Source organism: Aspergillus piperis, assembly GCF_003184755.1.
Source record: "Aspergillus piperis CBS 112811 unplaced genomic scaffold BO85scaffold_8, whole genome shotgun sequence".
NCBI classification, from domain to species: domain Eukaryota; kingdom Fungi; phylum Ascomycota; class Eurotiomycetes; order Eurotiales; family Aspergillaceae; genus Aspergillus; species Aspergillus piperis.
Genome location: NW_020291598.1, coordinates 1,584,187 through 1,610,131, shown reverse-complemented (window position 1 = coordinate 1,610,131; position 25,945 = coordinate 1,584,187). Strand labels below are relative to the sequence as shown.

The 25,945-nt window shown below is 52.0% G+C and overlaps 7 protein-coding genes across 7 annotated transcripts; 4 read left to right on the top strand and 3 right to left on the bottom strand.

The window, feature by feature from the left end:
- Positions 1–699: 699 nt before the first annotated feature.
- BO85DRAFT_488056 (putative PHD finger domain protein) lies at positions 700–3,358 on the bottom strand (the record flags this gene model as incomplete). Its single annotated transcript, XM_025663498.1, has 3 exons — positions 700–1,108; positions 1,171–1,950; positions 2,007–3,358. 3 exons carry the CDS (start codon positions 3,356–3,358, stop codon positions 700–702), a joined length of 2,541 nt encoding a protein of 846 aa, XP_025516175.1.
- Positions 3,359–4,783: 1,425 nt separating this feature from the next.
- Positions 4,784–5,597, top strand: BO85DRAFT_299342 (uncharacterized protein). The gene is made up of 3 exons (XM_025655330.1): positions 4,784–5,162; positions 5,262–5,531; positions 5,593–5,597. The coding sequence occupies exons 1-2, from the start codon at positions 4,946–4,948 to the stop codon at positions 5,444–5,446; spliced, it is 402 nt and encodes a 133-aa protein (XP_025516174.1). The 5' UTR covers positions 4,784–4,945; the 3' UTR covers positions 5,447–5,531; positions 5,593–5,597.
- A 196-nt stretch (positions 5,598–5,793) lies between these two features.
- Positions 5,794–7,944, bottom strand: BO85DRAFT_449356 (curved DNA-binding protein (42 kDa protein)). Its single transcript, XM_025660148.1, has 5 exons — positions 7,811–7,944; positions 7,447–7,530; positions 7,272–7,376; positions 6,389–7,201; positions 5,794–6,321 (listed from the first exon to the last, which is right to left on the bottom strand). Exons 1-5 carry the CDS (start codon positions 7,836–7,838, stop codon positions 6,131–6,133), a joined length of 1,221 nt encoding a protein of 406 aa, XP_025516173.1. The 5' UTR covers positions 7,839–7,944; the 3' UTR covers positions 5,794–6,130.
- Positions 7,945–9,812: 1,868 nt separating this feature from the next.
- Positions 9,813–13,763, top strand: BO85DRAFT_459401 (GMC family oxidoreductase; the record flags this gene model as incomplete). Its single annotated transcript, XM_025661654.1, has 8 exons — positions 9,813–9,998; positions 10,088–10,124; positions 10,193–10,263; positions 10,318–10,700; positions 10,760–10,947; positions 11,910–12,215; positions 12,323–13,499; positions 13,568–13,763. 8 exons carry the CDS (start codon positions 9,813–9,815, stop codon positions 13,761–13,763), a joined length of 2,544 nt encoding a protein of 847 aa, XP_025516172.1.
- A 577-nt stretch (positions 13,764–14,340) lies between these two features.
- Positions 14,341–15,494, top strand: BO85DRAFT_449352 (endonuclease/exonuclease/phosphatase family protein). Its single transcript, XM_025660147.1, has one exon. The coding sequence runs from the start codon at positions 14,424–14,426 to the stop codon at positions 15,318–15,320; it is 897 nt and encodes a 298-aa protein (XP_025516171.1). The 5' UTR covers positions 14,341–14,423; the 3' UTR covers positions 15,321–15,494.
- A 75-nt stretch (positions 15,495–15,569) lies between these two features.
- Positions 15,570–19,473, top strand: BO85DRAFT_459398 (SWI/SNF chromatin-remodeling complex subunit SNF5; the record flags this gene model as incomplete). The annotated part of the gene is made up of 4 exons (XM_025661653.1): positions 15,570–15,646; positions 16,591–16,681; positions 16,843–19,026; positions 19,138–19,473. 4 exons carry the CDS (start codon positions 15,570–15,572, stop codon positions 19,471–19,473), a joined length of 2,688 nt encoding a protein of 895 aa, XP_025516170.1.
- A 1,227-nt stretch (positions 19,474–20,700) lies between these two features.
- On the bottom strand, positions 20,701–25,688 carry BO85DRAFT_299143 (sister chromatid cohesion factor PDS5). The gene is made up of 3 exons (XM_025655329.1): positions 25,152–25,688; positions 23,365–25,038; positions 20,701–23,310 (listed from the first exon to the last, which is right to left on the bottom strand). The coding sequence occupies exons 1-3, from the start codon at positions 25,506–25,508 to the stop codon at positions 20,857–20,859; spliced, it is 4,485 nt and encodes a 1,494-aa protein (XP_025516169.1). The 5' UTR covers positions 25,509–25,688; the 3' UTR covers positions 20,701–20,856.
- Positions 25,689–25,945: the final 257 nt, after the last annotated feature.

Below are 25,945 nucleotides of genomic sequence, written 5' to 3'. Positions count from 1 at the left end.
GAAAATGCCTCGCAGCTATTGCTGCGTTTCTTATGCAACATTCAATCAATATGCCCAAGCATGCCATGCTCTGTATGCGCCAAATGTTCAATAAGCCGAAATGGGACCGTGGTTTTTTTGCACATAAAAGAATAAAACCATCTAATGTGGAAACTGTAGTAGGACGCCGACGCCTTATTCCCTAATGCCACGGGTGATCCCTGCCAACCACTGCGATGCGCCGCGCCAAACTGAAACATGAACAGCAATACAAATAGTAGTTAACCAAGGTCGTAGCATGGCGTAATAATATAGAAGGTTGAAGTGTTAAAATCTTTGTAAAGCATGCGCCGACTTGGTCTGGCGCAAGTGACACTGACAAGGCGAATCATCGCCAATATGTGACAACCGATAGTGTCTCAGTGCGGAGACACCGGTTGTGGCTTTTAATCTATGCACAGAGGATTAGCCTGGTGTTTCTTTTCCTCTCTTTTGTTGTCCTTTTGTTTTGATATGTGTTTTGGAAACTTTTTTTATCATGTTTTTTTTTTGTTTCTTTTTCTTTTCTTTTTTCGGTTTTGCTGTTTGTTTATCGAGAACGGAATGGCTGTTCCCGACAGAAAGTTGCCGTGACTGGCAACGTAATAGGCTCCGTGATTCGATGATGGGGTTTGACTCTGACGATATTTGAAGTTATTCCTCTGATGGAACGGCGAAGGACTAAGTGCTGGCTGGCTGGGGCGGCTCCGACTGCGCATTCAGCACCTGAATGCGTTGTTCAATTAAATTCTGTAGAGCACGAAGAGAGGCGATCTCCGTGTTGGCCGATGGAAGATCGGGCGGAGCGTTTGCCTTGAGTTGGTCGATGAGCAAACCGATCTTTCCATCTTCAGGCCCTTGCCTAGTAGGTCCGTCGCCCTGTGCGAGTGAGATGAGGTTCGCGGCCGCTTCCCGCTCAGCGATAGTGCGTGAGTTCAAGATCGCAGCCGCTGTGTCCTCTTCCGGAAGAGCAGGCTTCTGAGACGAGTAGAATGCATTGGCCTTGGCCACGAGCTTGTCGAATTCTGAGGTGGCATAGTCGAAATATTTGCCCGCGGCCTCCTTCATCAGCTTGTATTCCTCATTTTCCCTTCTCCACAAGTCAGACAAGTCAGAGATTTAACCAACAATCACGCTTAGGAGTCTACTCACCTCTTAACTGTTTGGATGAAGTCCATTTTTAGACCGCGCTCTGACACACGGTACATGATACCTTCCTCTTCCTGTTCCTCCATTCTCTCGACCTCTTCCTCATCTGGAAGGACTTCGACGTCGATCATTCGGGGTCGCTTCGGACGACGAATGCGCTTTAGCACATCGTAGCCCTCCTCGTCCTTGACCCAGTATTGTAGATCATGCCACACGTGATTAGGGCACATCCAGCTGTGGTTCCTACGATTACTTCCGCCCTTCTGGATGGGAGGCATGGGCATAGGCGGGTCACAACAATCCATGTGGAAAGCACAAGGACAATAGTCGCACTGGATGATGGGCTGACGGCCGCCACTCGTGCGACCGCAAGCTGCGCAAAGAATCACATTGCCTTTGGCATCTTGTGTTCGTAGCAGATAAGGGTCATCATAACGGCCATGCCGGGCCCCTCGGCGGGGATAGAACTTGGGAAGTGGCACGACCTCATCGTATTTGTTCTCTTCGCCCGTAGCCACACCGGTGAAGTAATCGCGGATGCCAAGGGGTAAGAGGTAGTCTTTCTGCGGAGCGTTGTCCAGGGAACCCAGCAAAGACGTCATAGGCTTTGACAACGAGCATTTCGGGCAAAACCAATCCCCCTCTGGAGGGTTTGCCGGGTCCAATGGCGGGTTAAGACAGGAGAAGTGGAAAGAATTTGGGCAGCCATCACAACACAGCAGCTGGCCGCTTCCGTTACAGTTGTGGCAGAAGTCGTTGTTCTCCTGGCGTTCGTTGTCGCTTCTGCCAGCATGTTAGTGTTCAGAGGAACAAGTGGTAAAGAGACAAGGGTAACTTACGTCAGGGTAGGTGTCAGTCGTCGGTTGTCGCCGGCATCACTACTGGCTGGACTCTCAGAGCGCTGTCTGCTACTCACGCCAGCTCCCAGTGATACTGGTTGAGATCTACTGGCTGCAGTGGGGACAGGAGATGGCACATTAGACTGTTGTGGGTCAGAAGCCAATGAGGAACGCATCTGACTTTCCAAAGGTATAATGGTTGGGAGAGGCTTCTGCAGGCGAGTACGCTTGATTCGTGCCTCTTCCTCGGGGTTCGGCTCGTCTTCAAGCGCATGCTTCTGTGAGAGAGCCGTAGCAGCACTGGGCGGGGCGACTGGCTCCTTCTTCTTAGGTGCACCCCTTTTGGCCTTCTTACCCCTGGCGCGAGTACGGGAAGTTGCCGCTCCAGGAGCCATGCCGGGGGCAAAAGTCTCAGCATCAAGGGATACCGCCGAAGAGAGTGATGAAATGCTGCTGGCCGACCGGGGGCGAGCCAAGACAGGTGCCGTGGCAATATCTTCGTCGGCTTCCGCCTGGACCTCCTTCCATGCAGCGCGCATAACACTCTGGAAGGCTGAGCGTTCCCGCGGGCCGGGATTCTCCTGGCAGATGCCATCGAGAATAGAAAGCGCAAAAGGGTCTTTGTTGCATGTCTCCCACAATCTAATGAGACCGCGTGAAACAGGGCGATTGTTGGTCTCTAGCGCCAGTCGGAGGGCTTTTTCGACAGCAATCTTGATGCGATCGACGTCTACATCGGTCGATGTAGGAACAGGCAGAGAAGTAAAAGCAGACATGTCCGGCGAGGCCTTGTTCTTAGTAGACAGAGGTTCGTCCATCGGCTCTTCGGCGGGCGTTAAGGGGGTCTGAGGTTTGGTATCACCTCCCTCGCCGTTCGGTGTGGCCCGTGACTCCTTCTTCGCAGAGATATTCTGGACACTGGGCTTGATAGGTGCCAGTCCAACCTTGCGCAAGTCGGCAGCCGACGGCATGGTTCCCAGTGGGCGCATACTGGACAGTACGGGGTTCGCGTGATGGGACACATTACACCAGGGCGTGTCTGCGAAGCTGGGTTCAGGCTCTCTCAATGGTGGTTCAACCCATCCGGCACTGCTATCAAGAAGGTTTGTATCACTCAGAGTGTCTGAAGCCTCATTCTTCGATTGTTCCAAACGCGACTGGGTACGAGAGGGCGGGTCCTGAGGAGGATCGGTAGCCACGCGGCTGTTCCAGCCAGTGCGGCGCTGCTTGCGAGGCCGTGTAGAATCGGTGAGCGAAGAAGCAGTGCTTGCAGTAGTAGGTGCGCCAAGTGGAGTGGAGGGGCGAGAGTTATTCGACCAGGCGTGGGACGACGAACGGAGATTCGGAGCCATTGTTGTAGACAGGGCTCACAAGTTGCAACGGCTACAGAGCCAGGGTTAGCCTGCGAAAACAAAAAGTTGCGACAGACGAATTGAAATGACAATTACTCACAGATTAATAGATTCCAAGCAAACACCGAGCGTGCCCAGCGTGGCTGGTTGGAATCGAGGCCAGCCCGCGCGCTGTCTGCGGGTTGATGGAAGGAAGAAAGGTTGCGGAGTTGGAGTGCCGGAAGTTTTCGAGTCCCAATCAGGCCTCCCTCTAGGGGGTTCGCCGCGGAGCTCTGTCAACCACGAAATTACCAGACACCCTCAATCTGATTTCCATGTACATTAGATTCTTGAAACTGGATTTCGTGTTGTATAGAATAGAAGACTTATTGTCTTCATTTTCTGGAGTGGTGTGCTTACTAGAGTGACCCTATGATACGCGTCAAGGGGCCGTGAGATAGAATCGTAATAAGAGCCAACACAACTCTGTAAATCCTGCCTAAGTGTCTTACATGACACAAGCTGCAATAGGATCGAGGGTGTGTAGAAGTTAGAATGAAGGCTGAGTTATTTCAGAAAGTTTTCAAGTCCTGTGATTGGGTCAGCCGTTCAACATCCTGAAGCTTTCCAAGTCCAAGTCTGATGCCCAACGCATGCGGACTACATGGCAGCGTCCTGATGATACAGTGAAGTCCGTCCAGTGCTTAAGGTACATACAGCAGCAGGAGAAGACACAAGAAGACGAAAGCACGAGCACCGGCTTGGTCCGTAGGAGTAAGCCAAGCTCTGGGAAAGGAGAACACACGCGCAGTACACAGCTCCAGGACTATATTCAAACTTACCAGGTACGACAAAGTCAATCAGCAGTTCTCGGAGCAGTTTCTTCTGCTGTAGCTGATACAAAGATGACGTATTGGAAGGAAGAAGACACGATGTATGTGCCGATGTAGATGCCAAAGAAGGAGATGGCTAGATTCAACGACAAAGAACAATCTGGTGAAGCGTTTGAAACCACAAGCAAAGCGAACCTTCTCTAAAAGGCAGACAAACGAAGAAGATGATGGATAAGCGGAAGAAGATGTAGGTTAGTGAGGAGGAAAGGATGAATGAGAAAGTTTGAAGAGAAACAAGGAAGCAGGACAGCAGTGTCCGGAAACTCAGAAGAAAGGTCAAGTTCGCAAACGAGGATTCTGCAATGTGTTATACACAACGCGTGTGTTTTCTATGCAGAAAGATCGTGGCTGACTTCTCTGGAAAGGTTCCGATATCAGACTGATGAGTAGGAGGGGTTGACGATGCGGAAGGGCAAGGAGATGTGATTCTTGGACGCGTTGCTCAGGTAATAACTTGGGCTACACGTTGTAGAAGAATAATCAAGAATGAGAAGTGAAGAGAAGAGAAATTGGAAGGGGGAAAGCGAGTAGTTAAGAAAGCTGTTGTGGCTGTGGTTCTTTGGAGAAAGTGAAGCAAGTGAGTGAATGATACTCCGATATCACTGAGCGCGAATTTGCAGCCGCGGGAAAAGAAGGGTACAACACTGCCGCAAGTACTCCAGAGAAGTAGACAGTAAATGTTTCTCCTGTATTTAGAATAACAGACCGTCCAGAGATGATGGAAGTCGGCAGGAGAACTCTGGGTAGGAAGTGGAAAGGGGAAAGGCACAGGGAAGGGAGAAGATGGAAGATGGAAGAGGAGGAAGGATTGGGGAGAAGCCAGACGGAGGTCAGTTGGCCCACTCCTTCAACCTCCATGCCCTCTCAACCCCAGACTGCCCAACACACCTCTAGGAAGCTCTCAGTGAATGAGCTGGGACGGGCTGAACACAGTATGTTCACTCAAATCCACCTTCTTGGATAGACAGCTGGTCCTCCACTCCGTGCCTCCCGCCCCAAGCCAACAAGCTGGCTGACTTCACTGCCGGTAGATGGCTATATGCTGAACCCTACTGTTGAACAGAACGAACAGTCTACTTGGAAGAGAGGGAAACTATCAGACCCAAGCTTAATGATACTGACAAAGAGAACTACTAAATGTTGCCTTTTCCTTAAGCCTTTGTCGGGGGTGGGGTGGCGGCAACGGCTGGGCAAGCAACCTGCCTCTCCAGTATGACAGTCTCCCGAGATATACCACACCCCCTTAAAGCACCGAAAGAGATGATCTAATGCTTGGTTGACCGGAAAGCTCATCGGGGGCGGTATGTCCTCCTCTCTGGAGGCCATGGGGAAGGGGCCGGGTTATGCTGACCTCACCGTTAGATACAACTGAAGTCCGAACGGTTCATCGTACATAATCCCATTGCCTGCACATAAAAGCGAGTAGAAAGAAATCACTCCGGGAACACCTGCAATCATGTATAAAGGCGGCAAATGTAAAAGCGTGATATGCAACATCGGAGGCAAATTTCAGACCGGTATACATGGGCCGGATAGATCTAGTAATGTTGATGGAAAGCAAGATTTTCTGCCTCATTTTTTTGCTTCTTTTTATTCAAGCATTTACATATCGCATCTTCTGAACTTCTGAACTAGTTATGTGACAACAGGTTTTGTAATAGGGTATTATGGAAGACATCAGTCTCCCACATGGCTCATCTTTCGCACGGATTTCCCCCATCCCTCATCATCTGCAGAACTCCCTGGATGCAGCTCCAAAAAGGATCGTTGTAATGGCGCGCATCGCCAATGCTTCGGTATGACGAAGAATGTTTCCTGCAAAGAAATCATAGGCTTTCATTTGAGCCAAACCAACACGCCCACGGACACGGCAGATGTGACGCCCAGGTCAGACGATGATTTACTCGTCAGCCTTCTTGGCGGCGGTCTTCTTCTTGTTGTTCTTGTTCTTCTTGGAGCCGGTGGATCTGGCCAACGGGCGCTCGAGGATCGCAAGGATCTCCTCGTCCTCGATCTTCTTGTCCGTCTGGAACTTGGAAAGATCAGGGGTGGTGGGAGCGGCAAGACGGGTGATGCCGTTCTTGGTAATAGCTAGAGCCTTGTTAGAAGAGAGATCTTCTGGGGTAACCGTAGATCAATGGGAAGATGCAAAACATACCAAGAGTGGTCAGGACGCGGGAGACGGGAGCGTTGTCGGCATCACCGGCGGGCTCGTACTGTCTCAGGACACCACCACGGACACACTCGACAACACCAACCTTGGCAGACTTCTCATCATCCAGCTGGCGCAAGCTGAAGGGGAACTGGCCAAACTTCTTGACGATCTCGGAGAGAGTCTGTCTGGAGCTAGGGCGCTTGAGGCCGTAGGTGGTGGTGGTACGGCGGTGGAGAGTGGCACGGTGAGGGAGGGTCTTGACCTTTCCGGATCCGAGAGACAGACCAAGCTCAACACCCCAGACTTCACCGACCTCGGGGACACCCTCGCCCTTGACACCAGCGCCGGGCGAGAGGATGATCTTCTTCTCGCCTTCGATCTCGTTGCGGTCAAACAGCCAGCTGGTGGTGTTCTCGACAACGTTGCAGTCGTAGGCCTTGGCGACCTTCTCAATCAACTGAGTGATCTGAGCCTGGGTAGGAGGCTTCTGGGCAGCGGCCTTCTGCTTCTCCTCATCAGTTCCGCTGGCGAGCAGGCCAGGGGGAACCATAAGTCTCAGGAGAAGCTCGTTGGCGTAGTGAGTGGCGTGGATAAGGTCAGCCTCGCGGCCGGTCACCACATCGGCGGACGAGTTGCTGTCGGCGACAACGACCATGTCGCAAACGATGGTACCGAAGCCATCGATCTGAGCACCAAGCTGGATCTTGGCGATCTCACCGGCCTTCAAGGTGGTCTCGGCCTCCTGAGCGTCGGACACCAGGGGAGTGTAGGGAGTCACATAGGAGCTGGGAGAGACAGTGGTGGGGTGAGCGATACCTTTCCCCGGCGCATCACGTTAACTCGCTGATCTGACACTGGTTTCTCCGGACTAACAAAGGGAACATACCCTTCTGGATCTTCTTGCCCTTGTAGACCTTGGCAATCTCCTCCTCGAGGAGCTGGTCACCCTTCTGGCAAAGCTCAACGATCTTGCTGCCCTCAACACACCATCCTAGTATCACGAGATTAGAATTTCGTAGCCCTAAACAAGGCGCAGACGCCCGGGTCGAGGAATCACACACCTGAGACGGCTTCGAGAACCTTCTGGGAGATCTGAGCAGCGGTCTTGTACTTGGTCAAGGTGTCGGGGTTGTTGAGGGTGTAGTCTAGAAATGGACCGAGGCCGGGTTAGTTAGGGTGGAGAGCGAACAGGCATGTTTTAAGCCGGAGATTGTAAGGTGATGATAGAGATGAAGATATTGAACAGTCAGTTCAAGACGAGGGCAGGTTGCGATCGTTCCGTAACGCTCGTCCGCTGCTCCAGAGTCGTCGCCAAACCTAAGCCGAACCATGACGACGAAAGCAAGCGGGAGCCCACAAACGCCGGAGCTTTTTTCAAATTGGAGGGACCAAGAGGGGTAGCTGGGATGTGGCATGAGCACTTACCAACCTCGGGGGCCTGAGTCTCAGCCATTGTGTATCGATAGGGGGATCCTCGCGCTGCTGCGAGGAATAATTACAGATGAAGGTATCTGGGGGAGCAGTAGTTCTAGCACAACAGTAAGAGAAAAGAGGAAAATGGACTCTGCTGGAGAGCTGGAGAACCTTACTAGTAGTGAGAATGGAGTCGTGTGCACCGCACCGTATTATTTACCACCAATACACCTGGAGCGGGGGCTTCGGCCTGGGTTTTCGCTGCGTTGGCGGTGGGGTTCTCTTCCCTTTCCGAGTAGGGCTTGGTATCTGGATGTTTTGCTGTTACCCTCCGCTATTGTGCAGCTGACCGCCTACCATTTTCTTTCATTTAGTAACAAAACCTTGTGGTTTTGTTTCGTTGCCTGCTTGACTGGCTGGCCCTTTTGACGCCCAACCCGCTATTCAGCATTCCCCTTCACATTAACTACTCCGGACTCTCCTGTCTTTTGGTAATTGTTTGGGTTGACCAATGCTCTGTCTCATAGAACTCCTCGAGCTTTTCTTTCGAGCTTCAGACGGTTACCGAGCGAAGTTATCCCGTAACAGGCGTACAACTTCTCTTGATCATTCCCATCCTAATGATTGCCCCATGTCATACCAAGTAAGTGCAAGTTCCAGATTATCCAGTATGACATCACACCTCAGGTCTCAGTCGCCACAAGTTGTTCTCATCATTACTGCTTGCAAACCGATCGCTTGCGAGATCTTCAACCTAGACTGTACGTACCCCTTTCACTGTAGTACACAGTAGGACAAACCTCCTCCTTGGCATTAGTAGATGGCACGAACCGGACTGCGGAGGTTTTATCGGATTGAAGGTTCAGACCGCTGTCAAACCTGGATTATGCCCTTGACGCTACAGCACATGAGGCCCGCAAAGCCAGAGTGACGGTGTCCTGGATACGATTCCAGGAATAAGGAATGGGTGGTTGAGAGTGCTAATAACGATCGCTGCGTGTCATTCCAGCGGAGCCGAGACCACGACGGAACAGCGCGACTAGGGCCATTGTTTCTTCTTCTGCGTAGTACTTTTTTCAAGGATATTTATGCAAGACTTTCCTTCGATTTCGATATGGGAAAGGTTGCTGCGTGGCTGACCGCTCTATGCTCCACGTCAACCCAGACGAAATCGTTGGCTTGCACATGGCTTGACTGAGTAGAAAGTACGCGGGCCACGGCCCATGCACGCTGGCTAGGAATTAATAGCTCTGAGCCAGCAACTAACAGGAACTAGCTTTGACCATTCGGTTGGTTTTGAAATTATGAGAAGAAGAAATGGTGCTCAGACCATGGATGTGCTCCAGAAAGGCGAAGGAATCTAGTGCTTGCTGAAGGAGAGCCTCGCCATGTGATGATAATGCTGATCTCCTACTTAATTTTCCCATGTTCTTCGGGCTATCCCGCCAAGCCTATCCCACTGATGACTACTCGTGTGTTCTGCTGAGATGAGACCATGGCAAATCAATAATAAGCACATATTATAGGATAATAGAAACCCTGAAAGGCAATGGGCACACCCAACCATCTGTGCAGCAATAATAATAATAAGTAAAAGAAGGTGGAGTGTTCAAGTCTGTCACTGCCTCATGGCCCGCTAACGTGCATCCACCATCCACGCTTCATGGCTACTTTTATTGATCAATGGCTTCCTTCAGCCTACCCGAAGTCTGCAGGATTTGGCCCCCCCGCCCATGTGTGACCACCACATGGATGTCCTGCAGATTTTCGGGGCTTACCTTCTCTCTGACGGGCCCTTTATACCGCCCCAGCGTTGAGTTTGCTTGAAAAGTTTGGGGGCCGAAGGCCTAATTAAAAAATGCGTTCTGACAGGATGCGAAGTTACGGTCTTATATACGCCCCTCTCCTCGTCAGACGAGCGCAATGTCCTTGAGAGGCATCGTTGTATCGGCCTCCCGATGTGTCACCCTTCCCTTTACACGGGTGCGTTTTATCAGTGCCCGCAGCCGGCATCATGGGCTCGATTACAGAGGCAATAGGAAAGCGCACAACAGAGCTGTCTCATGATGGAAGGGATGTGGCCATCACCTTGGCCGTGTGCGTTTTCCTGGCAACGCTCATCACGGGTCTCCGCTTCTGGTTGTCCAGAAGACGAAGGCCATTATTTTCCATGCCAGAATCCATGACGCTCGTGTCTCTGGTAAGTCTTGTTGGCAATTCCCTCCGCCGACAATCCAAAAAGGATTCATTTTGGTCCTTCTAGCTCAATATCTGACGGGATCGTTGCAGCTCTTATTCTACTCCTACGCCGTGGCGACCTACCTGAGTATGTTTTCGCGGCTACCCCAGAAAAGGACTTGTTGGATTCTAACGGATGTCGCATTTGCCTACTAGTTCTGACAATCGGGCACGGTGGCTACCCAACGTCTCAGACACAGAGTTGGCGGCTTACGTTCACACTCAAGGTATGTATGCGTCCAATAGGCTGCCAACGCTTCGATACTAATGACTGCAAACAGTGTATCTACTATCTTCGGTTGGCTTACGCCACAGGACTGGGCTTGGTGAAATGCAGTATCTTGATGGCCCTGTTCAGATCCCTCGCTGCTTCATCCAAGGCCGCTCGACATGCGATCTTGATCATCATGGCGGTCTGCATTTCCTGGAGCCTTGGGGCTACCCTCATAAGCCTCTTGAACTGTCGCCCATTGAGCTACAACTGGAACCTGCAACATTCGGAAGGCCACTGCATCAATCGAAATGCTGCCTTTATGGCAGTGAGCATCATTGACGTTGTGACAAATGCCGCAATTCTAGTTTTACCGCTGCCTAGAATAATAAGAACAAAGATTACCCTACCGGAGAAACTAGTGATGATCAGTCTTCTGATCTTGGGGTTATTGTAAGTAACTCGACACTGCCTCTTTCAAGCAGGCCGGGCACTAACCTGCTTCCAAACAGTGTTGTTGCCATTACTGCGGTCCGCACAGTAACCATCGCCAGAACGGACTTTTCTGCCGTTAACGACCATGGCAAGATGATCAGCATTTGGACAACGGTGGAGTGGACGGTGGCGCTTATGATAGCCAATTCTCCTGTGCTGTGGCCTTTGCTCGACTGGCTCGCTCCTTTCCATTCTATGGAGAACGGTCCATATGAACGATCGGCATACAACCCTTCATGTCACTTGCTAAAGCGTCTGCGACCAACAACTTTGCATGAATGCACTCAAACATTAACATCGAAGACGGCGGTCACGGAGACAGGCTCAGTCCACTCATCTCGATCTATCATTCGAGGGTTCGGGGCCAATTGGACAGAGGCAATCGGGCAAGCACAACAGCCAGATCCTTTTCTATCGCTAGAGCCGGGCGCAGTGCGAGTGCAGACTGAATGGTCAGTTGAACGGTCATCAGTGGGCAGACTGGATCGATTAAGGCCGGGCAGAAAATGATAGCGAAAATGACAATAAAAAATTGTAGCATCCCCACCCACTTTCAGATAAACTTCCTAGTCGCAACTCCCATACGACATTTTGTACTTTGTTACTGCCAAATGTGTTTCCGCTTGGGCTGAAACAAGAGTGACATTCCTTTCATCACACGCGTTCCGTCCCTCAACCAATCATTCACCAACAGGCTAAAATCTGACTGACATGCAAGTTCCCGTGGTGGGATTGGGGGTCTTTTTTTCTTCTTTTCGCAGCCTTGTCATGCACTACCTCGTGTTCTGCCATCCTTCGGCGCATCTTGTACCTACAATGTACAGGGTAAATACGGGCGAAATTTGGCAGGGGTGCGCTCGGGCATGCTCATCTTCTCACCGGTCAGACTATTAAATCGGGTCAAGATGGAGCTGGCGGCCTTAATTGACGTCACCAAATGCCTATGGAGATTCCTAAGGTATATGCTGGATTTAGTTTCCATTCCAGCAACAGCTACTCTGCTTGGTGAATTTGAACAGAAAATTCTGAGTAGGCTGACGAGCGGGGTTAATGCCCCCTTTGATTTCTGTAGAAGTTCTGTGATCGACTTCTATACTCCCTCCGAACCCCAGGTATAATATCCCTTTTACATACCCCACCGTGCTAACACCCCCTAATCTAAACCAGCCCCTGTGGATACCAATATGACTACAAGTGAGCAATTTGACTACGTTATTGTCGGTGGTGGTACAGCTGGCTGTGTCCTAGCCTCACGGCTGAAGCAATACAACTCCTCTTTGTCGATCTTGCTTATCGAAGCCGGCCCTGATGCCAGCAACCACCCCCTCGTACCAGACGGAAGTAAAGCCCCTCAGTTACTTGGATCAGAGCTTGATTGGACATACGAGACGGTGCCGCAGAAACATCTTTCTGATCGTGTACTCTCAAATCACGCGGGGAAGGCTCTGGGTGGTAGTACCACAATCAACAGTGGTGAGCTTTAGCAATCATAGATCGGAATCCTGAGCTTGGAGGTGGCGAGGGTGGGTTTTGTTTTGTTAGACAGTCCAGAGCTGATGACTCCCATGTGGTGCGATTAGGCGGATGGATGCGGGGTATAAAAGAAGACTATGACCTCTGGGCCAGCTTAGTCGGTGACTCTCGATGGAGCTACCAAGGTCTCCTGCCTTATTTCCGGAAGCTTGAGCATCACTTCGATCCTTCGGCCGACCCCGAAGTTCATGGCTTTGATGGCCCTATCAAAACTGAGTCCGCTTCGTCTACAGGCCGCAGGTACCCTCTTCGTCAAATGGTGCAAGAGGCCTGGAATTCCGTCGATGTAAAATATAACCCCGATATCAATTCCGGCAGTCCTTTTGGGCTGGCTGATGTTGTTGAGAATCGCGAAAACGGGATGCGACAAATGTCGAGCTCCGTTTATACGCTACATGTGGAAATCATGACTGAAACTCTGGTCAAGAGAGTGCTAGTGGAGGAACGTGGGAGTCAAAAGGTTGCAATAGGTGTAGTATTGGAGGATAAGGACGAAAGCCAAATCATGGCACGTCAAGAGGTTATCATTGCTGCGGGCGCATATCGTACCCCCCAGCTCATGATGCTGTCGGGTATTGGCCCAGCGGAAGAATTACGAGCATATGGGATCAATGTTGTCCTTGATCTTCCGGATGTGGGCCGTCACTTTGCGGACCATGTAGCTGTCTCGCAATGGTGGCAGTTGAAGCACCCAGAGAATGGGCTAGCATTCGGATCACCCGCCTTCACTGACCCAGCTTTCTTCCGGGGAAATCCCATTGACTTTGTGGCCTTAGATTCAGTGCCTCTCGATGGCCTTCGGCAAGCACTGGTCAAGGACGACCCCAATTGCAACCCAGATGAGCATCCGCTTATTACCTCCCAGCGCGTGCATGTGGAAACCTTTACCGTCTATGTGGCGCACAACGCTCAGGACCCTAGCATCGCAGTGGACGGTACACATATTACGACAGGCGTGTCCTGTATGCTTCCAACTTCTCGGGGCAGCATCAACTTAGCAGATCGAGACGTCCGAAGCGCACCTCGTATCGATCCTAATTACTGTGCTACTGAGGCTGATCGATATGTCCTGCGGGAGGGACTTCGGAAATTGCGAGAAGTCTTATGCGATACTCCAGCGGGACAGAAAATGATTCTTTCCGAAACAGTTGAAGAGAAATATCAGCCCTTAGGTCCTGATACGGGTGATGAAGCCATCGATGATCTCATCCGTCGCCGAGCTGCGTAAGCCCATATTTGCTCTACCATACTACATATCATTTTGTGCGAGATAATATTGCTAATGAGCATAGGACGCTGTACCATCCTACGGGCGGTGCTTGCATGGGCAAAGTGGTTGATGGTGATCTGCGTGTCAAAGGGATCGATGGGTTGCGAGTTGTCGATGCGAGCGTAATTCCGACTCCATTGAGCACACATATACAAGCGTGTGTGTATGCGTTGGCTGAGCAAGCTGCGGATATTATCTCGGGTGTTTGTAGTGTCTGATAACTGTTTTTGATAGTACGTAGCAGACGCATGTTATTAGTACTAGTCAGAGTCATATCCTAGTGTAAAGATATACTATCAATGTCCTTACTAGCAGCAATATATATATCAATAAATATTCGTAACTCTTCACAACGGTGTACAACTTTTACAAACGTTAAAATACTACTTCTCTACATGACTACTCATCACAATTGGTGCGAAAGAAACTTAATACAGATAACCATTATCAGTGTCTGGTGTGTCGGCATAGTCGGCCTCTCCCGCTCAAGAGAAGTGATGGCGGAGGTGGCCTTGTAGCAGACGGCATGTCCTTCAATTATGGATAGGAAGCCGCAGCGAAGAATGCCCCGATAGACGGAATCCTCCTCAAGCTATTTTCTGTTAAAATGACGGACACACAACAGTAACTCATATAATTAGCCTTGTGTTCCCTAAGTTGTCTTACTTACTGGTTTCAACTGATGTTACATGAGAGTCCCATGCAGGTCTGGTCCAATCACAAGATCAATCATCGGAGGCGACCTGACCCCCTCACCTTTTTTAGTATTTAAACCAACTTCGTTTCAATTCTTCTATTATTTCCGTCACTAGTGAGTAATCCATTTTCTGATTATTATTCTTGTCCTGTCTACTGTAATTCTTGCCCTTCAATCCACCATGAGGGTTGCGACAGAGCTCCCCCTTCGCATCCTTACACACAACATCCGATATGCTACCTCTTCACCATTCAAAGGCGAGCGCCCCTGGGCAGACAGAGTACAGCTTCTCTTGAACGAGCTGCAGTACAACACACGCCATGCGGAAGGCTTTATTTGTCTACAGGAAGTCCTACACAACCAACTGGTTGACATCCTCACTGGACTCAATGTTTCCAAGCAGAACAATGCGTGGGACTATATCGGAGTGGGACGAGATGACGGCTGCAAAGCAGGCGAATATTCGCCTATCCTCTTCCAACCTTCCGTCTGGCAACTACGACACTGCGAGACTGTCTGGTTATCTGAGACGCCCGACATTCCGTCCAAGAGCTGGGATGCCGCCTCGATCCGCATCGTGACCATCGGTGTCTTTACCCACCGTGCCAGTCGCAAGACGATCTTGGCGATGAATACCCACCTGGACGATCAAGGGTCTCGGTCCCGACTAGAAGCAGCCCATATTATCCTGCACAAGTTGCAGGAGTATCGGACTGGGAAAGCCTTTGGCCCCATGATCTCGGGGATGTTCCTGACAGGGGACTTTAATAGTCAGGAAGACCAAGAGGCGTATACCGTCTTGACGGCGCCGGAGTCACCTCTGGCAGACGCAGCGAAACTGGTAAACCCCCGCGAGCGTTACGGAAACCACAAAACCTGGACGGGGTTTGGACATGAAGGACAGGACCCGACGCGCATTGACTACGTACTGCTCGAGTCAACGGCAGACAAGGTTCTTAGCCATGGTCGTCAGCCATGGGCAGTGGAGGGCTATGCAGTATTGGCGAACCGATTCGACGATGGGGTCTTTAACTCGGACCATCGGGCGGTGGTCATCGATGTGATGTTATACGACTAGTCAACTAGCGTCAAGGCCCCATCAGCTGGGTTTCTTCATTCCCAGAATCCCCGAATGCTTTTTATACTTCAGTAGGGTTAGAAAGACGCGAATACTTAAGAACATGGACTTTATTTTCGAGGGAGATCAGCCAGAAGTGATACACATCCGTACCGATCCGAAGACCCGGTCAATCCACCATCAAAACGGCTCGGTGACGCCAAGGACCGGCAATGACGCCCTAGCGTCCCTCATTTTACCTACTCAGGAATGGCGTGGTGTCACCTGACGTCCCAATGGGGGATAGCGAGCGGACACGCGCTGCTTACCATACGAGACAGCGAACGGTATTACCGCAGGCATACAGTATCCAGCGTAAGGAAGGTTACGATCAGACCAGAAGGCAAAGCAGCAGAAGAATGGACCTGGAATGGCTTCATGAGAGTCCCTAAAGGCCCTGCGGACCGGTTGCTGATCGCAGGAGACTCTGCTGGTGCTGCTGGCACCAGCCCTGCTGCCCCCTTCCCCTAACCCTTCTGCCTTCACACACGGAACCCGAGCAGACCAGACTTGTAACGGGCCGGGCAGCGCAGAAGAGCGACCTGGTTACTACCTACTTTACTCTCAGTCGACCTTTTCTCGCGCCCGTTTCCCCTTCTTCCTCCTCTTCTCTCCTCTTTTTCCCTCCCGCCGCAAAGGAAAAACCCGCCAAAAAAGCCACTACTAAGAAGTCGGGGGCAAAACCACCCAAACCACCCCACGTTCTTGTGCGATCCAACGATTGGATCGCGTCTAGCATCTTATCTGGAGATCGAATCAGGGGAGCTCGGGACCAGAAATTAAAAAGAATCGGGAGCTGGAGCTGGAAGTGTGATCGAATACCGGCCAGATCCCCCCGGGAGCAAACGTCAGCTGATTAGCCCGGTTCTCGTCCGTTTCCTCACTTGTGAAAGGCAAAAGAAAGACCCAGACCGGCACGCAGACCCATCCACTTCTGCCTGAGTCTTGCCCTGGTACCAGCCATTCCGAGTCGCTCTGCTCGGATTACGGATATTATTGTCCCCTTCCTTCTTGGTTAGTATCATTCTTTTTTGTTGTTGTTCTCATCGTGTTTCCTTTATTCTTGCTCGGTCGCGTCCCCAATTCGTCCTGCATTCCCTTCCTTCCCTTCTGCCGGTTGGTTGGTATGTCTTCTTTGCTTCCTCCCTCCCCAGCTCGTCAGTCATCCATTGCCCTTCGCTGTTGATACTCCGTGCGGCCGTGCGGGGCTTGCTGTCGGGGCGATCTCTAGTCAGGACTTGGTTGATGCGACTCACCTGGGAGTAGCTTTGCGACATGCTTGTCCGTTGCGCACATCCGACGACGTATCGCGCCTCCGCCCGGTGCGCCGTCGCGTCGCCACTACCATTGACTTTTCTACACATGGGACTCTCTCATACAGCTAGCTGACTTGGATGCGTCCGATCCTACAGTCCTTCTTCAAGGATGCTGCCGTGACTGAGTGTCGTCTATTTTCAGTTATCCATCCTCGCCGCTCAATTAGTGCCTCCTCATCTCTCCACCTATCCGTGCAAGTGACGTCTGTTTTGCCTCGCCCGACACGCCAAGGACGACCGCGGAACACTTCAATCTTCCTATCCCCAGCATGCCCTCGCCTGACCTCTCTCAGCCTGGACAGTTCTCAATTGACGCCCCGACAGACGACGGACAAATTGGTTCAGGGATGTCTAACATAAGCGGGGATTATGGCGCTGTCGCGTCCGAGACTTCTTCCGGACAAGGTTCAGGCGGATCTGATGCGATTGCAGAGGGAAAGCAGAACGCAAAGGCTGTTCTCGCCGCATCAGGGGTGCCTCTAGGCTCTACCGAATCCGCCCATGACGCGTCGAATGGCAATCCATCACCTTTGTCTCAGGCAAACAGTGCCAATGGATCCGCGTCGAGCAAGAAACGATCCCGGGATGGCTCTGTTATCAACTCCTCCCAATCGACAGAAGGCCTCCCCGTACGTGTACGTGAGACTCCCGCCGACAAGATTCTTCTTGAAGACTATGTCAACCGGGAGTTCCATCACTCCGCCTTGACAGCATGGCAAAATCCCAGCCAGGAGCTTCTACATCAGAAACGCGCTGAGCGCGATTACTTCTTGGCCGTACGACGCGAGAACCACATGAACCCAGCAGCTCTTTATGGTGTTGGCTACGAAGGCTTCGGCAATCAGCGTACCGATTTGCGGAATCAACATCCCCAGCTATTATATCCTGCGAATCGACGTCGTCCCGGGAACCGGCGGACGAGGGAACTCCGAATCTCCCGCAAGGATCTAAAGACGCAGAATGAACAAATCGAAGACTTAGTGCCAATCCGCTTGGATATCGACTGGGAAAAGATCAAGATTCGTGATACTTTCACGTGGAACCTTCATGATCGCGTGATTTCTCCCGACTTGTTCGCAGAGAAGCTCGTAGAGGATCTACAGATCCCTATCGAGTCGTGTGCGCCGCTGATACGGATGATCTCTTCGAGTATCCAGGAGCAGCTTTGCGATTATTATCCTCAGATCTTCATGGAAGAAGAGCCATTGGATCCTCACCTCCCCTACAGCGCCTACAAGAATGATGAGATGCGCATTCTAGTGAAATTGAATATTACGATTGGCCAACATACACTGATTGACCAGTTTGAGTGGGACATCAATGACCCTCACAACTCCCCCGAGGAGTTTGCGGAGCGTATGACCGACGACCTGTCTCTTTCCGGCGAGTTCACGACCGCGATCGCACACTCAATCCGCGAACAATCACAACTTTTCACCAAATCCCTCTACATCCTCTCCCACCCCTTCGATGGCCGTCCGATCGATGATCCTGACCTGAAGACCGCATTCCTCCCTACCCCTCTGACCTCTTCTTTCCGACCTTTCCAGGCGGCAAAGGAATTCACTCCCTACCTATACGAACTGAACGAAACGGAGCTCGAGCGGACTGAGGTGTCGATATCGCGAGATCAACGCCGACAGAAGCGGTCTGTCAACCGTCGTGGTGGACCCGCACTGCCCGACCTCAAGGATCGTCAACGCACTATCCGGACCATGCTCGTCTCGACAGTCATACCCAACTGCGCAGCGTCCCTGGAGGATAGCAACGTGTACAAGCGGTCGGGCTCGAGCCGTTCTAGGCGCGCTGCCGTCGGCTTGCGGGATACTGGAGAGGAGTCCGAGGAGTCCGACAGTGACGAATCGTCAATCACCGGCTCCCCTGCTATCGGGCCTCACCTAGCTCAAGGAACGGCACGTACACGAGGCATGAGAGGAGCTGCCAGCGCGGCACATGCGGCACTGCGAGCGAGTCTGGGCCAGTCCGCCACGCCCGAACCACATAACGAGGCGAGAGCTGCAAGTCGCAGGCGCGAGATTCGCGAGGAGAGCGTTGTAGAAGAGCCGGATAAGCTGCTCGTCAAGCTCAAGATCTCCAAGGAGAAATTCCGGCAATTCCTCACGCATGGCCTGCAGTCAATACAAGGCCTTGCGACCCCGGCAGCACAACCAGCCTCGCAGCAGAGCACACCCCAAGTTCAGACTCCCACCCCGAACCCCATGGCTCCGCCCGCCGCTCCCCAACCCGAAGTCCGTGTACCCAGCGTTCCTCCTCCCGGACAACGACCAGTCCCCGCCCAACAGATCGGAGCCGTAGATGCTCCTCATCCCCCTCAGCCAGGAGTCCCCGGGGTGAGTAACTAACGACCTATTACTTCCATCTCGTCACCTCCACACGGGCCGCAATGTCTGGCTACCGAAGAAGTGCCGCAGACAGCCACATACTAACATGATTTTATCTAGCCCCCGCCGCCAAGTTGGCTTGCAGCGGGACTCGCACGCTTAAAACTCTCCTATCCCAACGATTCTTTCGAAGGGGTCATGCGCTACACCGCTGTTGACACGGAAACCATGCTGCCGGTAGCAAACTCCAACAGTCAGCCGGGCCACAAGCTGAAATACCAATACCTCCCTCGCATTCGCTGCCACGACTGTCCGGGTAAGCTGTACACTCCAGGACCCGGCACGACAGTCGACAATTTTGAAGTACATCTCCGGAACCGCCAACACAAAGAACGGGTGGAAGAACGTGTTGCGAAAACAGCAGCCGTAGCCGCAACCGGGGGCAACGCATCATAGTAATTAATGATTGAATGATGGAGCAGGGGGTGTCTATTTCTTCACTCATTAACCCGCATCAATGTACACTTTACACTCTTCTTTCCCTTCCTTTATTTCACTCCTCATTGTTCCCGCCTTTGGCATCATCCTCTTGACTGTCTACTTCAAATCATTGATGTCTGTGTATGTACATGACTGAGCGATTGTTCTTGGTTTTTCCATCCATCCATCCATTCTATCCTATCCTATCCCTTGATTCCATATTTCCATCTTGTTGGATGTCTCTACTATCAGAAATACCTTGGAAGATGGATTACTCACCCTTATCTCTTTCTCCTCTACTACTTCCTTCCTCTACACCATGTCATTTCACCATACCTACCTACCTACCTCATGGTCGGCGTAAATAAGGGACCTCTTCGTTATTGTCGTGCTTCTTGGGCAGCAGCGTTGCAAGAGAATCATCGAAACCTGGCAATTCCATTACCCTTGAATACATATTCGGTGACATATATCACATACTACCGTATTTAAGTTCTCTAGTAGATTTAATTACCAACTATAGGTTTGTAGATTCAGTTCATGTAATAATGCAACAACTACTTCGATGCAACCCGCCCACCAGCTGAACTGAATTTACTTACATACATACAATCCTTCACTGCAGGGACCAAGCCAGTCTACTTACTAAGTAATTGCAGTCAGTAGTAGTGGTAGTTTAGGAGATAGAGAGTCTCCCGTCACATTCCAAAATCGCCATCCATCGCCTAGTTGGTGTGACGTAACAGGCTACTTGATATTTACATATACTCTTCTTCATTGGTCACTATCCTGGGGTCAAGTGAGAAGAGTGATGGGAATGGTAGGATTGGGTTTATACAGGTAATTAGTTAGGGAAAGGAGAATAGGCAGGAAGATGAAGATGAAGAAATACGGACAGATAGATAGTCAAGACAAATGGATGGATGGATGGATGGACAACATACATGCGGAGTACATACATACATGCACACATATCCTAACTGCTTGCGGGAGGGATGGACTTGACAAGAGAAATGAGATAAACTGCGATTTGAAAGAAGATAGATAGATCGATGATAGAGATGGGTATACACAATTCGATTTGATTCATATTCAGTTCCAGTTCAGATTGTATCGATGATATGAAAAAGGGAGATGAATTGACTGCTTAACAATGTGGTAGGTTGGGGACGAATTCAAAAGATTCCATAAGTAGAAAGGAAGATACAAAGGATGACACCATCCCCGACAAGTCAATGAAAAGATACAATATAAATCATTTCGAACTGACGCTGCAAATATCACATGTTCACTTCGCGCTGGTTTTTGATACATACATGCTAGCTAAACACTCAGGGGAGAGAGGGTATCCAGATCCTCTTATCCTCTTCGAGAGGATCGCCGGTTTGGTAGAGTCGAGGTTCGTTTGCCATTGCCACTCGGTTTTGAAGGTGCTTGCTCTGTGGGTTTCTGCGGGGATGTAGGCGGCGGCGATGAGAGAGGCGAGTCTTCCCTGTCGCTTAGGATCTCGTCCAGGGCAGCTTCTTTGTCTGGAAGGTCGACGCTGTCGTTGTCCTCCTCGCTGTCGGCACCACCCTCTTCCTCTGCTTCCTCTTGTTCATCGGCTTGCTCTTCCTCCCACTCGTCCATTTCCATATCATCTTCATCGCTGTCCCGGTCCGCGTAACTGACTCTCCGGGATGCACCTCTGCTGCTGCGTCTCCTTGCTGCCGTGCTAGCTTTCTTGGCAGCTCCCTCATCCGAGGACCAACCGTCGTCGTCCTTCTTCTTTTTCTTGGGGGTCCTGGTGGTTCCCGCGGAGCCGGACGACTTGCGCGGCCGGGCGGGCTTCTTCTCCTTGTCTTTCCGTGCCTTCTTCGTAGCGCTTGCGTCGCCGCCTGCTTCAGCCGATTCGGGCTTTCTCTTCTTCGCCGAACCGTGGGACCCGCTCTTAGTCCTCATGACGGATCGCACGATGCGATCCAGCAAGTCCTCGCCTTCTTCCGGGAAGAAGTTCTTATCTGCAACCTCTTGCGCCTCGCGGTGGCTACCCATCGGGGCGAAGATCGAGCTTGGCACTCCCATCTTGCCGGGGTAAGTCTGCAGGATGTTGGTGCCGCCAGCTGCGCCTCCAAATTTGCGCTGTTGCGAGTAGATGTCCGCAAAGCGACGAATGGTCGCTTGGGCTAGGTCTGATAGCGTGTGGAGACGGGTGCTCATTTCGTCAGACTTTGTGATGCCGTCTCGTGTTTGCTTGACACGCTGTGCGATGTGGAAGATCAGCGACAGGTTGTGTTCATTGGCCACAGCCTGCAAATAGAAGAGAATGTAGCGGGAGAAGTCGACTAGTTCGGCTACCCGAGTAGACTCTTCCATTTCAGCCGGAGGATAGTCGGGGTGGTAGGCGAGAAGGGACAGTAGACGGGAGAACAAGGATTCCATGACCGTCTGTTGATCGCTTCTTTTGCCGTTGGTTTGTTGCGAGAAGAATGAAGCTCGCGACCGCAGCCAGGTGAGTGTGCTGTCCTTCAAGCTGGCGATAGGCTCGAAGGCGAGGAGGAAGGGGACTGTGTACCAACGGTAGCTCAAGTACGTTTTCTGTACAAGCTTTTTCTTGAGCTGGCTGATAAATCCACTTCTCACCTCGAGGACTGGGTCCTGAGCGACCAAAGCGATCGAGTTGAAATCCCGCGGGCTAAGCAACTGGTCGCAAAGTCCATGGGACGCGCAAAGCTTAAGCAATGACCTGGCTGCCAGTAGACGTAGCCGTGACTTTTGCGTTGCGGGCGTGTCCTTCTTCTTAGACAATTCGCCGTCGTTCACGACGAGTTTGTTTAGAGTATCATAGACCGGTCCGGCGTGAGCACGGAAGTCCTCTTCGTCATCCGAGCCATCCTTCGCGCGTAGGCGATTGACAATGATCTTCAGAGCCCACTCCTTGGCTGCTGTTTCATCATCCACTACATCAGACCACGCATACCCAGCGTCTGGCTGAGGAGAGCGATTGGTCAAGAGAATCTTGTTGACGGCAATCGAGATGATAGCGTCACTCTCATCATCTGCCTCCCGCGGAGCCAAAAGATTCAGCTGGGACAAGGTAGCCAATTTGGTGAGAAAGCGATCAGATCCGTAGGCCCAGTCGGACACGCATTTCTGTATCAGGTCCTTGGCGTACATCTCCTTCTTATCGGCAACAGCCATGAGGATAGAAACGGCATGCTTCGCCGCTTTAGGTGACGGACTGTGCAGTGCGTAGCTCACCAATGACTGGAGGAATTTCCGTTCCTTGGGAAGCTTCGATGGGAGCTTCTTTGCGAAACCAGAGCATGCTTTAAGGATCTCTTCGGTGCCCGCACCATCCTTCGTGGAGGAGCTGGGCGTCTGCGATTCCAGATCTTTGCACATTTCCTGGACCTGCGCTTCCAGTACCTCGGGATTTCGAGAAGAGATCTCCCGCAACATCTCCTGGGCAGGGTTAGCCAAGCCATTCTCATCCGTTCTTGAAAGACTCATGATGGCTGGAATATGGCTTCTGTTGAACACCAATGAGCTGGAGCGATACAAGAGAGGCGTGAGAGTATCAAGCAGGGAGGAATTGTTGGAGCTTTGCAACCTCCTTCCCAGCTCTTTGATGGCTTTGACGACGGTCCGGTAATCACTGACCGCAGCCATTGAGAACCGGATCAGCTGGTAACCACGCCGGTCGTGCACCTTGGCGAATTTCCAGAGATCTGCAGATGTCCGCGACGGATCAGGGAGAAGTTTGGACAAGGTGTCAATCACTTTGCTCAACTGAGCCTTGATTCGTTCTTGGTCCTTCTCCATCACGCCGCCCTATATCAAAAGGCATCAGCACTGAATTTTTAAAGGGACTGCCTCGGCACTTACATTGTACTCCTCGCAAGCCTGCAGATAGACCGTCATCGCTGTCCTCATAGATATTTGACGGGCTTGCATGGCAAAGAACACCTTTTTCGCCTTCTCATCGAGGCTTTTGAGAAGGGTGAGTATGCGACGGGCCCGGATCTTGTCAACGTCAATATCTCCATCGCCTTCCGAGGCCTGCGAGTCTTTCTGCTTCTGAGACTGACTCGAGCTACTCCGCGTCAGCTTACTCTTGACGGGAGGATAGTTGAGCGGAAGCAGGATATCGAAGAGGACGCGATCGATCAAGACGTGAATGTCAGGATCATTGGTGAAGAAGGCATCGAAGATCTTGGAGGGTCCATCCTTGAGCAGAGTGACTGCTGGCTCGTTCGCCTGCTCAATTTCACCCACTGCAACGGCCCAGATTCGAGCCAAGGTCTGCGTTGCGTGCTCGCGGACCTGTGGCTTGCGATCCTTGACTCGCTCGGCAAGGATGAAGAGGAGGGAATCAGGGGTAGAAAAGCCTCCACTGGCGCCCAACTTGTTAACGACCTGGGTCAGGCCGAAGTTGCTGATGGCATCGACGGCGGCAACCCGCACCTTCTCGTCCGCATCGCGAAGCATCGAGGCGATATGTTTGATGAGCGACTGCTCTTCGCTTTCGCTCAAGCCAGAGCCACCCGCAGATGTCAGCAGAATCCGGCCGACAACGGTGACCCAAGCCGCTCTTACTGAGGCGGATTTGTCCAGCCGGCGACTCAGAAAGCTTTCATAAGTGGAGCTGTGTGTCTGCGAGAAGGGTTTCGGAGAGAAGGGGGTGAGAAGAACACTAGGTTGAGGGATCGTCTGCGCGTACTCCTCTATGGCCACCGGCGGATAAGCGGCAGGATCCATCGGCGGCGGAGGGGGTGGTCCAGCAACCCCGATACCTGCCGTAAGATCACCAATGGTCTGGGTAGCCAGGAGACGCAAGGACAGCGACTCTGCTGACAATTCCGCCTCGAGTTGCGGAACCACGTTCTGCAACACCTCGGGACATGCTCTCCACAGTTCTCGGATGAGGCGGTGCGCCTTGCTCAATTCCTTGATGTCTTCTCCCTCCTCGTCGGAATCGTCCAGATTGGGCTTGCGATGGCCGCCCTTTGAGGATCCATTCGCACCCTCCGCAGACGCATCAATGATGACGTTGTTGAAATACTGGCTAATGTGGCTCGTCATCCTCTCCGGGCATGCTTGACAGATGGCCTTGGCCATATTGTACGCAGGAGGGTAGTCTTTCAGAAGAAGCGTTCCCTGCTTCGCATCCACCGGCGCATCGCCTCTCTTCCCTCTTTTATTCGGCGCCTCCATGGCACGGGGGTCGATGCGCAGAAATTGGGCCACTATGACATCGACCACATCGGCGGCAAGAACAGGCGTCTCGTCGATAACCGTCACGAGCAGGCGCGTCATGTCGAACTCAACATTCTTGGCGACCTCCTCCCCCGTAGACGTTTTAGAGGACCCAGAGACGATGTCGAAGCAGCTCGTAAATAGAGGGATGATCAATGAATCGGGATGGTCCAGATCTGTCATCAGCACGATACTCTTGACCTCCGCAAGAGAGTTCAAGACGTAGATGTGCTGAGCATTGTAGGAGTTGGATGGGTCCCCGAGCGCGGGGACGATGGACGAGACGATGCAGGTAAAGATGTCCTAAATTTCGAGCGAACGTCAGTCAGCACGATCATCGCGCGCAAGCAATAACGAGAGATGAATGATAAAGGCCGAGTGCGACCGTCTTCAGGGGTTGGCAATTGGCCGCGCACCTTCAGTTGATTGCCCGTAAAAGGCGCGTCGGGCGCACAGAGACGCAAGACATCGACGATACAACACGCCGCCCAGGCTCTCACGCCGCGATCCTTGTGCGCCAGAAGATGAGCCGACGCGAGCTCCTGCGAAACCTTTTTCAGCGAGTCCGTATCAATTTCCTCCTGCTCCAGTCGGCGAAGCTCCTGCGCCAGGGTCTGCAAGCGTTGCAGCAGATCGGCGATGGGAATGGCGGACCGTCCGACGCGCCAGGATAGAGGCTCATTGAACTTGAGACGGCGCAGGCCCGCAGATGTATCTTCCGGGTCCACGGCCTCCGAGGCGACGGAGGGGCCCTGACGAGTGCGCGCGGGCATCGTGGACAAAGCGCGGGGAAGCCGAGGGAGTTGGAACGAGCTTCAATACACCATGCGCGGTATCGGAGGGGGGTGGGAGTTGAAGAGGGGAGGGGGCAGTCGACGTAGAGATAGGATAAAGAGACTCGGATGGTAAATGATGTGTGTCGAAAAAGGGGGGAGGGAGGGAGGAAATGAAGCTGCACGTGGGAGGAGAAATTGGGGGGGAAGAAGAAGAGAACCGATAGACGGTGGACTTGGAGGAGGAGGGAGTGAGAGAGTGACTGGCCGAGCAAAGCAAAGCAAAGCAGAGCAGAGCAGAGCACAGCACAGCACAGCAAAGGAAGTCCGACCGGCGAGACCAAAAGAACCACCAGAAAATCACCGCCTTTCCACCGCCTCCACTTTCGGGACGCGTCGCGCGACTCCTTTGCTTTTGTACGGTTTCAGGAACTTTT

Bases quoted from the DNA above. Each gene is read 5' to 3' on its own strand.
- BO85DRAFT_449356 (XM_025660148.1), bottom strand. From the start codon at position 7,838: ATGGCTGAGACTCAGGCCCCCGAGGTTG. The intron at 7,377-7,446 runs GTGTGTGATTCC...TCGTGATACTAG, and splicing joins GGTTCTCGAAGCCGTCTCAG to GATGGTGTGTTGAGGGCAGC. The intron at 6,322-6,388 runs GTATGTTTTGCA...ACAAGGCTCTAG, and splicing joins CCGCGTCCTGACCACTCTTG to CTATTACCAAGAACGGCATC.
- BO85DRAFT_449352 (XM_025660147.1), top strand. From the start codon at position 14,424: ATGAGGGTTGCGACAGAGCTCCCCCTTCGCATCCTTACACACAACATC.
- BO85DRAFT_299342 (XM_025655330.1), top strand. From the start codon at position 4,946: ATGATGGAAGTCGGCAGGAGAACTCTGGGTAGGAAGTGGAAAGGGGAA. The intron at 5,163-5,261 runs GTATGTTCACTC...CACTGCCGGTAG, and splicing joins GCTGGGACGGGCTGAACACA to ATGGCTATATGCTGAACCCT.
- BO85DRAFT_299143 (XM_025655329.1), bottom strand. From the start codon at position 25,508: ATGCCCGCGCGCACTCGTCAGGGCCCCTCCGTCGCCTCGGAGGCCGTG. The intron at 25,039-25,151 runs GTGCGCGGCCAA...CTCGAAATTTAG, and splicing joins TTACGGGCAATCAACTGAAG to GACATCTTTACCTGCATCGT. The intron at 23,311-23,364 runs GTAAGTGCCGAG...CTTTTGATATAG, and splicing joins AGGCTTGCGAGGAGTACAAT to GGCGGCGTGATGGAGAAGGA.